Source organism: Gamsiella multidivaricata, assembly GCF_025024155.1.
Source record: "Gamsiella multidivaricata strain RSA 2152 chromosome Unknown BC939scaffold_23, whole genome shotgun sequence".
NCBI lineage: Eukaryota > Fungi > Mortierellomycota > Mortierellomycetes > Mortierellales > Mortierellaceae > Gamsiella > Gamsiella multidivaricata.
In genome coordinates, this window is record NW_026251731.1 from 282,599 (window position 1) to 297,460 (window position 14,862).

General features: G+C 49.7%; 4 protein-coding genes across 4 annotated transcripts; 1 reads left to right on the forward strand and 3 right to left on the reverse strand.

The window, feature by feature from the left end:
- The first annotated feature begins 325 nt into the window (after positions 1-325).
- Positions 326-5,992, forward strand: BC939DRAFT_491960 (uncharacterized protein). The gene is made up of 7 exons (XM_051559509.1): positions 326-1,153; positions 1,244-1,396; positions 1,493-4,253; positions 4,399-4,543; positions 4,704-4,934; positions 5,054-5,168; positions 5,299-5,992. Exons 1-7 carry the CDS (start codon positions 631-633, stop codon positions 5,964-5,966), a joined length of 4,596 nt encoding a protein of 1,531 aa, XP_051413566.1. The 5' UTR covers positions 326-630; the 3' UTR covers positions 5,967-5,992.
- Positions 5,993-6,679: 687 nt separating this feature from the next.
- On the reverse strand, positions 6,680-8,262 carry BC939DRAFT_447677 (allantoicase). Its single transcript, XM_051555130.1, has 2 exons — positions 8,048-8,262; positions 6,680-7,813 (listed from the first exon to the last, which is right to left on the reverse strand). Exons 1-2 carry the CDS (start codon positions 8,124-8,126, stop codon positions 6,747-6,749), a joined length of 1,146 nt encoding a protein of 381 aa, XP_051413567.1. The 5' UTR covers positions 8,127-8,262; the 3' UTR covers positions 6,680-6,746.
- Positions 8,263-9,013: 751 nt separating this feature from the next.
- BC939DRAFT_447678 (cytochrome P450 51) lies at positions 9,014-11,046 on the reverse strand. The gene is made up of 2 exons (XM_051555131.1): positions 10,201-11,046; positions 9,014-9,993 (listed from the first exon to the last, which is right to left on the reverse strand). Exons 1-2 carry the CDS (start codon positions 10,853-10,855, stop codon positions 9,098-9,100), a joined length of 1,551 nt encoding a protein of 516 aa, XP_051413568.1. The 5' UTR covers positions 10,856-11,046; the 3' UTR covers positions 9,014-9,097.
- Positions 11,047-12,231: 1,185 nt separating this feature from the next.
- Positions 12,232-14,751, reverse strand: BC939DRAFT_422553 (homogentisate 1,2-dioxygenase). Its single transcript, XM_051553111.1, has 7 exons — positions 14,557-14,751; positions 14,311-14,404; positions 13,814-14,109; positions 13,554-13,674; positions 13,081-13,366; positions 12,824-12,928; positions 12,232-12,648 (listed from the first exon to the last, which is right to left on the reverse strand). Exons 1-7 carry the CDS (start codon positions 14,642-14,644, stop codon positions 12,298-12,300), a joined length of 1,341 nt encoding a protein of 446 aa, XP_051413569.1. The 5' UTR covers positions 14,645-14,751; the 3' UTR covers positions 12,232-12,297.
- Positions 14,752-14,862: the final 111 nt, after the last annotated feature.

Sequence of the window (14,862 nt, forward strand, 5' to 3'; positions counted from 1 at the left end):
GAGGAGATATTGTTCGTCATAGAGTGAGCAGGTTTTACGCATTAGATTTGCCATGTAGCGTGGGCATTATTGTATATTATACAAGCAATCAAGCATGCCAGTCAGCATCTGAGACTATATACAAAGGGTGCAAAGGCATTGTCTGCTGTGTCCATCCCCCCCTGGGGTCCGAAGAATTCGCCGTTCCATCGTGAGCCATGGAGAGAGTTACAGCAAAGGGCAATTGAGTTTTTGTCCCTGAGCTAACACAAAATGGGATAAAATTCCGACGTTGTCTTACACGGAAGGTCTGTGCATCTCTTTTTTATTATATCACAGACACAGACACAGACACAAATACTCTGCGGTTCCTATATAAACCCACACCCCTCCCCTCAGCTTTCGTTCTCTTCTCTTTGTCTGCACTACGACCTTGTCATCCTGCCTACTACGACTACGCTTTGTTTTATATACCCCTCGCCTCATTGCGCTCCCCTCGATTATCTCTCCACCGCGTAATACTTTCTCATTCTCACACTTTGTATATCCCCAACCTTCCTTCGCCTGCACTTTAATATACCCCTTCTTTGAACTCTTGCACTCCTTGCACACTTTCACTTTATTGTACATACCTCTTCTTCATCAACCATAATGTCAAAGAACACAGAGGACCGTTTGACGGCACCGTCCACGCACACGCTGCCCATGTCTATGTCCATGGCCTCAACCACCACCATCGCTGTCTCCGCCAACAACATGTTGAGCTCCTCTACCTCCCCTATGATGTCCCCCACATCCACATCCGCCCGCACATCCCCATCCATCCGCCCAACAGACTCCAAACACAACAGCAACAATCCCACGGCGATGCAGATGTCCGACAGGGTTTGGTATCTTAGGAACACGATCCAGGGCATCAGCGGCAGTCTGAAATGGGGTCCCATGCCAGCAATCGTCGTGCGCGCTGGCCCGCGCTGGAAGTGCACGCTCGACATCAATGGACTGGAGCCCGGTTGGTACTCGATTGTGTTCTGTGTGTCCTTCAAGAACATGGATACCAAGGCGCTGCAGTCCTTGACCATCGATGCTAGACAGCTCGATGATGATAACCATGGCGTTTACATGGCCAAGACTTGTAAAACCATTATCGGAAATGATGAGCTCCGTAGAATGCGTAAGTCATTTGGAGGATTTGTTTCAGCCCCATACGGATGGATATGACATAATCATGGCTGGCATCTAAGTTTGCTTTATTACAAAATAGCAACTGAACGCTTTACACGCATGAGACTGCACCGCCAGATCGAGCTGGATGCAGGTGGACCCATGGAGCTGTCTTTCAACTTTGGAAGTGGAGCGATCGGTAGTTTTGAGTTGCGCTACGTTACGCTCGAGAGTGGCCAGAACGGTGTCTATGGTAAGCAGCTTAAAATTCCCTTGGAGTACAGGGCATTTGTTTGTACTATAAATTTCTTACAGCTGCTAATCTACGATTGAAATTTCGTCCTGTTAGACCATGTTCTGTACGGAGAGGGCAAGCCTCAACAGTTCATCAGTGTTGGCCAGAGCAAACAGGGGTCGGATCGCAGCACACTCAACGTTCATTCGTACGCTATCTCCTCTTCTGGATCGCACGCAGTTACCCTCTACTTTGATGATGGTCGCGCCTTCCTCGAGACCTGGGACTTGCGCGAGTCCAGAGAGGAGGCCCTCGCTGTCACTCCTCGAGTCCACAACACACCTATCGCGCGTGCGTTCATCAATGCCTTCACCACAAACCATCCGGATCTCATGGATATCTCTCTTGCCATCTCCAGCTTTGGGTCCCAGGTCGTACTACATTCGGCAGAGCCCTCCGAGAGCGGCATCCCTTGCCATATCTTCAACTGTGAACCACCAGCCCCGGCTGACCACGACATGTCCAAGCCTTGGACTCTGAGCCTCAAGACTATCTGCCAAGGTCTTAGAGGATACTATGGTTACGGTGCCTTCCATTTTGGCACTATTGATTCTCCACACGAGAAGGACGAGCGATACGTTACATGCGATGGATTGGCAGTGAACATCTTCAACATTCATGGTGAATGGTCCATGATCCGTGTTTTGACCTTGAGTGTTGAGTCGAACCTTGATGCAGCCTTGGCCATGTTCCTCTCCATGCGCGGACGCTACTTTGCCTGGACGGGTGTCAAGGGCATTGTCTCGATCTGGGATATTGTTGCGGGCAAGCAGGTCTCCTTCATCCCATTGGAGGATGACTACACCAGCGTGTACGCGAACATGTCCAGGGACGGATCCATGGTCGCCATCTCTGTCAAGGGACGCATCTCGGTCTACCAGTCGTTCACGGGTGTGAAGCTAGGAGACTTTGAGCCTGGCTTGAGCGACGAGAACTACTTTGAGGTCGTGCTTGAGCGTGATCACTTTATGGTTTTGGACAAGCCCGGAGCGGACCCTAACGACCCCGAGCAGATTGGATGCCGACGACTGATCAGCACACGCGATATGTCCGTTGCCAAGACGCTGCACATCCATCAGGACTATGAGGTCCAATACCCGGTACCGATTGCTAACCCGGCCTTTGCTTATGCTCAAGGATCGGTCGTGAACATTGTCAAGGCTGCCAACGCCCTTGCCCCACCTCGCGAGGGACCCTGTGGCCACGACTGTCATATGAACGTGTTGGCTGTCGACCTCTTTACGGAAGAGGAGACCTTGGAGTACAGCTACGAGGAGGGCCCACCAGTGTTCGGGATCACCGCCAGCCAGGCTCGCATCAACGGCACCCGGATGACTGTCATCACCATCAACCGTCATGACGATAAGCCCAAGCAGTTCGTCATCCCACTTGGACCCGCCCAAGTCGTATATTCTGGTGTCTTTATCCCAACGAGTTCACAACTGGTCCTGTCGACTGGTCGCTACTTGCAGATCTGGAAACTATCCCCTGCTCCTGGTACTGAGGTCGCCGAGCTAGAGCTGGTCTGGAAACTCAAGGATGAGGGCCGCGAACACACATCGGATATCTGCCATCGCAAGATTGCTAGTGCTAGTGCCTGCAACCATGGGAAGCACTTGGCTGTAGACCTCTATCCCGCACGTTGGTTCAGAAAGTCGAGGGAGCTTCCTAGAGTTGCCAAGCGAAACGCTGTCGAGACCGTTACGGCACCCATCTTCAGACTGGACAACATTGGTACCTCGGAAGCATTCCGTGTTAACCATGGAATCCAAGGTCTGGTCGAGTTGTACGCCTATGGTGAGGCGGAATGCCGTGACGCTGTCCTTCGACACCTCCAGACCCTTGTTCGACCATCGTCCAAGACCCGCACCTCAGCCATTGCTACGCTCTGCCGGTTCTGGACGCCCGAGAAGAAGGTCTTTTTCGAGGAGATTGCAGCCAACCTTCTCCCGACCACCCACGTTACCTGGATTCCTGATTCACAGCCCAAGTCTAGTATCGACCCTCTGGCTGTCATTTTGAAAGCTGCCGAGAGTCAGCCCTCGGCAGTTGGTGTGGCCAAGGTCATCATGGACTACTGCGTGGCGCATGCCAACAGTACCAAGAACCTGTCTTTCCTGTCACCGATCTTTAATTCGTGGCGCAAGATCATGGCGCATGCTCCGGGTGAGGCGCTCAGCTGCCTTGACCGCATGGCGTTTATCCCTGTGCAGCAGCGTTCGTACATCATCAACAACCATGCCATCGTACACTCACCCCGACCGCGTCTGGCGTTCTGGAAGACCAACGCTGCGCCGTTGTGGAAGACCGAGGACCCGATTCTGCAGCTGCAGGTGACACCCAAGAAGCCCAACGCGTTGAACGAGCAGTTCACTCAGCCGGTCTTTGTGGCCTCCTTTGATGCACTCTGGCAGTACAAGGAAGAGGCCAAGGAGGAGGAGCAACAGGTCCTCGCCTTTACTGAGGCAAAGTCAATGTGGTGGCAGACACTGTTCTACACGGTTTGGCTAAAGTTGCGACTGACGAACCAGGCCTTTGTTGAGGTCAAGGACTCGAGTCTTGAGTACTTTGATAACCCGGCCATTTCTGCGCTGATCTCTTACAAGTGGAACACGATCGGCTACAAGTACTGGCTGCTTCGGTTCTTCTTCCAGAGCTTGTACTATATCCTGATCACGGTGGTCGCGGTCATGCAGGTGTACTACCCAGACTTTAGGATGCTAAAGGATGCGTTTATTGCGATCGTTGCGCTCTCTGCGATGTTTCTCTGGCTCGAGCTGACCAAAGCCATTCGATGCTGGACCCGATACAATTCGTAAGTGCATGTCAAGGGTTTAATGGTTAATAATATTGATGCATTTTTTTTTTCTCAGTTCTTTTTGTTAACATTACTTGCTATCTTTTTTTTTTTTTTTTTTTTTTTTTTTTTTTTTTTTTTTTTTTTTCGTTCGGTGCAATAGGAAGAGTTATCATATCGCTGGAATGCTTGCATACTTCTTGCCCATGGTTGCTGCCATCGACCAATTGGTGGTGATCATGACGACAAACCAGGACGGAAACGCCCGACTTCTCTCGTTCTCAGTCCTTGCTGTATTCGTCAACATGGTAAGTAGTCATTTTTTGGACACGATCAAAAGCCGTGGTTCCATCGTTGAGGTCTTCCGTTGACAAACAAACAAACAAACATCCATCCATCCATTAACGACTCGCTTATTTTATTATTATTATTATTTTTTTTTTTTACTTTGGCTCCGCCTTTTATTAGCTGTATGAGCTCCGTGTCATCAGGATGGTATGCAAGTACGTTACGATCATCCAGCGTGCAGTCGGCGAGATTCTAGCCTTCTTTATCATCTTTGGTGTGGGTATCGCGACCTTCACGATCGCGATCCTGCATGTGTTGCATGCCTGCCCTGTCGACACCTGTACTCGAGATCCGGACTCGCTTTACCCTACACAGTTCTTTGGTGCCTTGACCTCGACATTCTTCTTTATGGTAAGTCATCATCTCTTGCTTTGATGCGCCCTCTTTTTTTTCTTTTTTTTCTTTTTTTGGATATCTCTTTATTTGATCGAATTTGCTGATACGAGTTCTCGATGTCTGTGCGATAATAGGCCGGTCGATTCGGACCCATTAACGACGAGCTCTCGAGTCAGGACTGGGGCTTCCATGTGATGATGATCTTTTGCTACCTGTTCACGAACATTGTCATGATGAACGTCCTGATCTGTAAGTCTTTGTGAAGGAGAGGGGAGCCAGTTTGAAAAAAAAAAAAAAAAAAAAAAAAAAAAAAAAAAAAAGAATCGTGTTGTCTAATATATCCCTTTATCTCTATCTTTTTTTGAATTCCTCTTAATAGCCCTGTTCAGTATGACATTCATCAAGGGCGACGACTGCTGGCGCTTGACTTGGTTGGAATGCCGTCTGCGTTACATCGAGTCGGCCGAGAACATGTCGTACCACATCCAGGGGTTCCGTGAGACCAACGAATACTTCCCCAAGGAAATCTTCTACACGGCCGAACCACTCAAGGTCTCTGCGTTCTTTGAGAAGCACCGCAAGTCTGGGGGATTCAAGGATCTGGTCTCTGCAAAGGCTGAGCATAAGAACAGAGAGATCGAGGACCTCAAGCACCAGCAGCACCAGCACCAGCACCAGCATCATCAGGATAGAGATGACCGTAGTTATCATAGCCATGATGGCAGCACGATCGGAAACCAGGAGGATGAATTGGCGGTGAACGAGAGGAGGGATCGAGTCCAGGAGGAGACAAAGGCAGAGTTGTCGGCGATTATGATGACGCTTGCAGAGATGCAGAGGAGTATTTTGGAAATGCGCGAGCCTGTGGTGAGGAGGGATCCGAAGGCTGAGGCGGCGTATGAGAGAGCGCAGGCTAGAGAGATGGTGGAGCAATGGATGAATCCTCGAGGCGAGGAGCAGCAGCAACAGGGTGAATCCTCGAATTCTTTGAGTCACCAGCAACAGCAGCAGCAGCAGCAACAGCAACAACAGCAGCAGAGGGCCTAGAGATAGAGGGAGAGGGAGCAGATTGTGGGCAACGACAAGGAGAGACGGCCTTTGGATAGTGTGAGCTGGAGAAGTATCAGTAAATGGTGCGTTTCCCTATGCTTGTAAATAATAAAAAAGTAAATTGACAGAACTGGTATAGTACTGGATGTAGTAGTAGATTGTGAGTATGCTGTGCTGTGGCGATGCGACTAGACCATGACCTTCATTCACCATGCCACATGGTAGCGGCAAAAAAACAACAACGAGACATCTGCATGGGCATTGTTGAAGGAAGGAGGGTATATTTCTACATGAATAGGTGAATAACGCGTAGGATGGCCCCTGGCTGAGCTGGGCTGGTTGGGCTGGGTCCATCAGGGTTCAGGAAAAAAAAAAAAAAAAGACTGCCTTATCTATGGTATAGGGAGGGAGAGAAAAAAAAAATAGGATCCCGGTTTCGAGGGAACAAAAGTAGTTCGAGAGCGAGGGATTGGGGGACCTTTCATATTATGATGATCATCTTTTTTTTCTTCTTCTTCTTCTTCTTCTTCTTCTTCTTCGCGGTTTATCCTGACCGTGAACGTGTTTTATCCAAGGACGAATATACTATTGAGGATAGATATAGACTTTCGAGAGAGAGAGAGAGAAGAGGGAGTTTCTTTTATTTATTTAATTCAAAATTCTGTACAATGAACGTCCATCAGCATCACGATGCAGATCGTTCGTTCGTCTCTTTCTTTCCTTCTTTCCTTCTTTCCTTCTTTCCTTCTTTCCTTCTTTCCTTCTTTCCTTCCATCTCTAGTGCTTGTGGTGCTTATCCTCGTTCCACGTATGCTCATCCTCCAATTCCTGCCTCACGCCCATCAACGAGTCCACAGGCTGAACAGCCGGCAACTGCGACGCACCCCAAATCCGAACTCGCTTGATACCCCCGTCCGGGATCATGATCACATTAATCATCGCAATCCTCTTCTCCGTCAAATCCGGCGCGACCTCAAAGAAATGCTGTCGGTGTGGTCCCACCGGAACCTGATCCAACAACAAAATCGGTTCATCCGAATGCAACTCAAAACCCGCAATCGTCACGGCCTTGGGTGGGTTACCCTTGTAGTGTGCTGTGTCGATCTCGATGTTGGTCACATGTCCAGGTTGTCCGAGCTTGATCTTCGCGTGGTCCACATGTCCGGGCGTACGCGAGCGTTTGGTCTCCCAACCGTCCGACATATCGTGTCCGCGACCGGGGAGGAGCATATTCGAGGGGTGTCCATAATGTGCGTCCGAGAACTCTATAACCCTCGCCCCCGCGGCCGCAGAGGCGAGATCATAGATCTCATGCTTGTTCTCGGGGATGACCTGGTGCACGGTTCCATAGGCACGGAAGCGGGAGACTCCACCATCGGGGTAGATAGAGAACCTGAGATGGGTATAATACTCCGTCGTCGGCTTTTCCAACTTGAATCCATGACGAGCGTTCGGGTTCAAAGGAACCTTGGCCAAAATCGGTGTCCACTCCACGGTCGCCCATTCCTCATGTGTACGGGTGGTGGTGGCGGGCTGCTTATCCGTCGCTCGCGTGGCGGTGTCCTTGAATCCCTCGACAGAGGCAAAGGGGGCGTGGTTTCCTGTGAAGAAGGTGGTGTCGATCTCAAAGCCCGCGATCGTGCCCGCATATCCGAGCTGAATCACGACCCAGTCGTAGTGGGGGTTGTGACGGCGGGTTTCCCAGCCATCGTACCAGGCGCCCGTCGAGACAAAGTGGCCCGGGCGGGAGATCGGAGCCGTGGGCTTGATGAGGTTCTTGGCGTCTGCAAAGAATTCGTCCGTTAGGGTGATGATCTTGCCTCCACGAGAGTCGGCCGCAAGGTCTGGTCACGATCATGGTTCATGTTGTGGTGGTTGTGATGATGGTGTGGTGTTTGGGACGAAAGGATAAGGAAATACAATGAGAAGCAACACAATTACGTCGGTCGATGGGAGGGCGATAAGGTGGGATGAAACAGGTGGGGAGAAAGAGAGGCAGGAGGATTAGTTATCGGTTCTTTGTTCAACAGAGGACTAGTGCAAGGGATAGGGAGCATTGGACCCTCCATGCGGCTTACCGATATATTCCTTGAAGGTGTCGTCGATCTTATCGGCGGCGACACTGTGGTGTGGGGAAGCAGGGGTGTTGCTCTTCATGATGATGTGTGTATGTGTGTATGAATGTACGTGTGTGTGTATGTAGTTTAGTGTGAATGGGGTAGGGTTGTTGATGGAGAAGAAGAGAAAAGAACCGGCACTATCGTCTGTATTTATACCGCTGTCAGTGCGGGGAGGGGGGTGATGTCAAAGGAAGGAAAAGAGCTCCCTAAAATGGAATGGACCGTGTGGATACGCTTCCTCGCTCTTTGCCCTTCCCCCACTCTCTTTCTCTCTTCACTCCTCTCCCGCTTTTAGCTTATCTCGCGCCACACTAGCCCTCGCTTACGGCCCTCTGTGCGTAACCGTGGATCATCCTCGCAACCCTCCCCAAACGGGCCCTTCCCTCCCACTCGCAATCGCAATCTCCCTCCAGGCTGCGATCCCCCCCTCCCTCTCGATCGGTCCGATCGGTCGATCCCTGGAAACTCTCAGAGAAACCCAAAAATGCATAAAAATCTTTTTTTTTGTGGCTGTGAGACCCGTCTGCCCAAATGAGGAAACAGCCCCGCGAAAAACAGCGAGGTTTCTGTGTTGAGGTCGCCCTCACTAAAAAAAAAAAACAACGCACCTTCGGATCCTGGATGACTCTCCCGGGACTGTAGGGTATGCTTCCTTCCTCTCTCTCTCTGCCTCGCCGACTGGTCCCTTCCATTTTCTAATGAGACACGCACCGTGTTCGTGTCGCTTTCAAATGCGCGATATACTGCAGGATCCAGCCAGGATGGGCAGTCCTGGAGAGTGGAGAGAGAGAGCATTCTGGAATGTTTGAGCAATTGGCTCCACCATAGTCTACCATGCCTGATCACAAGAAAGCATAGAGCACAGGGAAGCATAGAAAGCTAGTTTTCTTTAAAACTTTTTAGTAAATGACAAGATGGAATAAACTATTGTATGATAGACTATGTATGTTTATGTGTATGTTTGTATGGAAAATGAACTACACCTTCTCTCTCCCTCTCTTTCTCTTTCTATTTCCTGGGCTTGTAGTTGATCTCAACGGGTAATACGGGCTGGACAAACATCTTTGTGTAGTCTGAACCGGGCATGCCCTTCTCCGTCAATGAAAAGTCGTACAGGCGAATAAATGTCGAGACCACAGTCTTGAGCTGGACATACGCGAACGTCTCTCCGATGCAACGATGACGACCTGCGCCAAAGGGCAAGTTGGGGTTCCTGGCTCCACCTCCAGCAATCTTTCCGAATCCATAGTCGATCGTCTCTCCAGTCTCCTCCTCCACAATACTCTCCCAGCGCCGGGGCTCGAACGAATACGCGTTCTTGTAAAACTTCTCGTCGACCTGGGTCGCAATGGGCGAGGCAGCAATGTAGTTGCCTGGGGGGATCACATAGTCCGTACCGGGGTAAGCAAGAGGGCGGAGCACCATACGGAGAATCATGATAATTGGTGGGCGAAGGCGGAGGGTCTCGCGGATAACGTGGTCCAGGAGAGTCATGTCCTTCAGAGAGTCAAAGGTCAGGGGAGCATCGAGTGATCCGAGGACGTCCTTTTGTTCTGCAAGCAGGTCCTTGACCAGATCGGGGTTCTGGGCCAGGAACAAGAGCGCCCAGGTGGCAGTGGTCGAGGAGGTGTGCTGACCGGCCATCAAGAGGGCGATCATCAAGTGGCAGGCATCGACATCGGTAAAGGGGGTTCCGTCCTTGTAGGTCTGGTTCATGAGAGACTGCAGCATGTCGGTCTTGTCGGTGATGTTATTGGCACGGCGCTCCTCAATGACCTTCATAAAGATACCACGCATCTTACGGTGAGCAGAGTCGCGGCGGAAGTACGAGGGGAGGGGGAGCCACTCAAAGAACATGTTGATGGGCTGGAAACCGTCGTCGAGATCATGGTAAAGCTGGGCAACTATAGCATGGAAGGGGAAATAAATGTTGATCCGTTAGTGAATCGGCATGTCCCATGCATGGTGTGACAAAAAAAAAAAAAAAATTGGAGGAACGTGGTGATGAGTACTGAAGCCCTGGTTTGTTCGAAAGCAAAGGATGGATCGACAAGGCTCGGTGTCTGACAAGGTCAAGGGACAAAGAAAACAAAACAGAGGCAGTTGCTTACCAGACTCGTCCATCAAGGAGCGGATCTCGGGGCCCATCAAGGTACGCGAAGCAGTGTTGATGATCAACTCTCCCATGGCGGTGAAGAGGTCGCCTCTGCCGCCAGTCTTGTTGTTCCAGCGCTTGAAGTAGGTGAGGGTCTCCTCCTCGATCTCGGGGACGTAGGCTCTGAAGGCGTCGTTGGACATGCCCCACTTGACAAACTTCTTTTGCTCCATCAGCATGTGGTTGGGGCAGTCGTAGACGATGCCCTTGCCAAAGACAGGGGTGGTCAAGGGCTTGTAGGACTCCTCTGCAGAGACATCGGCGAGCTTGGCGTTGAAGACAAAGTTGTTGCCCTCGGTGCCGAGACAGACGGTGAACTTGCGACCGACCATGGTGTAGGTGTAGACATCGCCGTACTTTTTGCGGTTGTCCTCGTAGAACTTGATGGGGTTGACGCTGAAGGAGATGGCGGATCCGAGATAGGGGATCCAGTAGGGGACCTCGGGCGGGGCGTTCTTGTCGACGTTGATGCGCTGGGCGATCTGGGTGAGGATCAAGATAAGGGCGATACCGATGGCGAGGGTGGAGAGGATCTGGGAGAGGTTGGCGGGGTTGGTGAGGTGGCTGGCCAGGGACTGCAGGCCCTGGACGAGCTGGACGATGATGGCCATGCTCAGGGAGATGGGGGAGAGGGAGGAGAGGGAGTGGATGAGCGAGCGGGATGAGAAGAAGAGAGAGAGAAAGAAGAGATGAAGTTCAGACCAGGATGCTATATATAATCCCAAGAAGAAGAAGAGTAAGAAGAAGAAGAGGAGGAGATATCGCCAGGAACAAACACAACAACGGACGGGGATCAGACCAGCGGAGGTACTGGCATTCCCTCCCCTGTGATTGGCTGCAGCCGAGATCACCTCTTTCTCTTTCTGCACTCTCACTACACTCTCATATACTCACTCTCACTCTCACTCTCACTCTCACCCTCATACTGCACTCGCTCTCATAGACTACTGCACTCGCACCCATTCCCCTTCCTTAGTCTATCTCTCGCTATGGTCCACATCCTCCGAGAGGACAGCGCCGAGCAAGCCGCCACAGCCAGCCCACCTCCACCCACTCCCACTCCTACTCCTACTCCCACTCTCACTCCACTCTAGGAAGAAATCAAAAATGTGGCATGATTTTTCTCGGCTTTTTCTTGATCTGCCAGGCTCCGTCTCTTTTCTAATGTTTCATCCCCACATGGCGCCTCTCTCTCTCTCTCTCTCTCTCTCTCTCTCTCTCTCTCTCTCTCTCTCTTTCTCTCTCTCTCTCTCACACACACACATACTGCACCCACCAGGGACCTCGCGGATCTTCCCAAATAGTCAACCAGGGCCCGGGTAATCGAATCCCGCTGCAGCTGCCCTACCCTTCAACAGTCTACCTCTTCCTTGTAGCACACATACACAACATACGCAAAACTGGGTTGTATGAACAGGGTTATTATTATTGCTTGTTATCCTCCTACATACATCATTTCGTGTTTTCCCCCAGAGCATCATACGATTTTGAATTCAAGGGGCCTTCCCCTAGTCGTCCGTAGCCCATACGAAAAAAAAAAAGATTCCCCGAAAAGAACCTTGGGACGCGCGGAATTTTTTTTTTTTAGCTTCCAAGGGAAAAAAAAACCTGTAATTCGTAAAAATCTTGACCGAGATGGATCCCCTTCCCCTTCTTCTAGCAAACGGACGTGAAAGACGTGTTTCTCCGCACCTTTTTTTTTTTTTTTTAAAAAAAAAACTGGATGTATCTAAAGAGCGTTACAAACATTCCATTGCAACCTCTTGCGATCAAACTCCAGCTCGTTTTTTTTTTTTTTTTTCTCTTTTTTGTTATTGTGCCTCGCGAAAAAGAAACTGCAATCTGGAGAAATAGGTGTGCTTTTTCTTTTATTGTATATACATATACTATGGATGGATGGATAAGAATGATGATATGAGAATTATACGGTGTCTCAAAAAAAAAAAAAAAAAGGAATCTCTTTCGCACACGCGTGCGCGCGCTGTTCAAAAACTTTTTTTTTTTTTTTTTTTTTTTTTTTTTCCTTCCCCCTCTCTTTTCAAACCCTCCTCTTTTACTTCTTCTGAGCAGGCTTCCAGTTAGGGTCAAAGTTACTCTTCAGTCCCTGCCATGCCTGGAAGTAATCCTGCTGAACCTTCCCACTCTCCTCGATCGCCCAATGCGTCGGCTGGAGCTGCATCGACGACTCAAACATGAACGCCTGTGTGCCCTTGGCAATGTACATTGGCTTCAATTCCTCCTTTGACGCCTTCTCAAACGTGGGCGCGTCCGGTCCATGGGGGGTCATCATCGAGTGCAACGATGCTCCACCGGGAACGAATCCTCCTTGCTTGGCCTCGTACGTTCCGTGGATCAGACCCATGAACTCGGACATGCAGTTGCGGTGGAAGTAAGGAGGGCGGAACTATCCATTGCAGTCCAGAAAAGGAAGAAAAGAAAAGAAAAGAAATAAACACATATACATTGGGTTTCGTGTTAGTCGTTCATCTTTCTTTTTTCATAGCTTGTGTGTGTGTGTGTGTATGCGTGTGTGTGTGTATTGTCTGCTGTGAGCAGTATATATGTAGAGTTATACTTACAGTGTTCTCCTGCACGGACCAGCGAGGAGGAAAGATAACAAAATCCGCAATGGCAACACCGGGCTTCTCAGACTTGCAGGTGAGCACTGTGAAGATCGAAGGGTCCTAATTTTTGTATTACCCAAATGCAAATCATCATCACGCATAGTCAGTATCCATTTTTTTTTTAAACCATTCCTCCTCATTGTCGAAAAAGAAGCAGCAGCAACAGTAGCTGAAAAAAAAAAAAAAAAAAAAAAAAAACTCTCCAAACTCACAATGTGGTCAAAAGACACCGAATTGATGGTGTTGAACAACGCAAGGTTGTACTTGAAGGGGGCATAGTTTCCGTGCCAGGCAACGACATCAAATGGACTGTTGTTCTGCTTCGCACTAAACAGCTGGCCTCCATACTTGTTCACGATCCGGAAGGGCTTCTCCTCATTCACAAACGCCGCCACGGGTGTCTGGAAGTCTCGGGGGTTGGCCAGACCGTTCGCTCCAATCGGTCCCAGGTCCGGGATGGTCCAGCATCCGTTGAACACCTCGCAAATGTAACCACGGCTATTGAAAGAGAGAAAGAGAAAGAGAAAGAGAAAGAAAGAAATAAAAAACGCGATTGAGTTAGTAGCTGGTAATTGGATATGATTTCTCTCTCTTTCCTTCCTCCCTCCCTTTTCTTTGCTCATGCTCTATAGCTCTCTTCTGTCTGCATCTAGGGTCAGTCCTGTTATCATCCATTATTATTTACCTTGGTCCGTCAGGGAGGGCAACCGAGAAGCGGATGCCGCGCTGGATGACACAGATCTCGTTAGGGTGGACCATGATCTTTCCAAACTCTGTCGTAATATCCAAGCGACCCTGCTGAGGGACTTTTTTTTTTAAGAAAATGGAGCCATATCAAAAACGATGAGGTTAGTCGTATGTTCAACGCCCTGCAACACCTGAAAAAAGGCAGCCTAAAAAAAAAAAAGCAAAAGCAAAAGCAAAAGCAAAAGACAGCCTCCTTACCGATCAACAAATCACCGTCCGAGTTATTGAACGCCGTATCCTCCATATCCTTATTCGCCGCATAGATCAACACGGCCATCCCATGCTTGACACCGACATCGCCCGCACCCGCGATCGAGTGCAGACCCTCCACAAAGTCTGTGGGCTCTGTGGGCACATCAAATGGAGACCAACGCAATTGATTCGGCGTCACCTTGACGTTGGCCGCATCCGTGTAGTTCCCCACGAGCTGGGTCTTCTTGTGGAAGGGCTCATAAGGCGTGTGGCAGACCGAGGGACGGATACGGTAGAACCAACTTTTTTTTTTTTTTTTTTTCGATACATGGACACATGGGACACATGGACACATGGACGTAGAAAACGGAGGAAACAGTAATAAAGAAAAAAAAAGAAAAAGAATGTACCATGGGTGAGTGAGTGACAAAGAGAATTATAACTTAAAAAAAAGAGACCCCCCCCCCCCATTCATTAGAACCCCCCCCCTTAGGACCACTTACGTCCTCTCGTTGTGCTTGCGGTCGACCGTGAAGGCTGTTCCGGAGAGCTGCTCCGCGTAGAGGTTGTAGGGGCAGACCTGGGGCGTGTTCTGACCTAAGACGAAAGAAAAATGAAAATGAAAAAAAAGAAGTTTTTCCCCACAACCGTGAGTAAGTTAAAGAATTGTCACTGCTTTTTTTTTCATATTTAATGACCACTTAGACTTTAATCCCACTCAGCGACAATCAATCAAAAAAAAAAATTACCCTTGGGAAGAGCGTCAGGGAGAGCCTCGGACGAGAAGTGGTTAGCAAAACCAGGCTGGTACTGGTAGTCGTTCTTGATATCGGTCATGGTTGGAAGGGAAGTTCTCTGAGGTGGATGGGAGGTGAGGAATGAGTGATTCGTGGGGAGGGATGAGGAGAGTAAGAGAGGAATGAGAGTGAGGGAAAAAAGGTGTGTGAAAATTATGGAAGTGGAGGGGACGCGACCCTTACCTTATATTTCATTTTTTTAGTCAGAGCCCTGCCGGCCCTCTTCTGAGGGACCATCCAGCAAGCCCCTTCATTGCA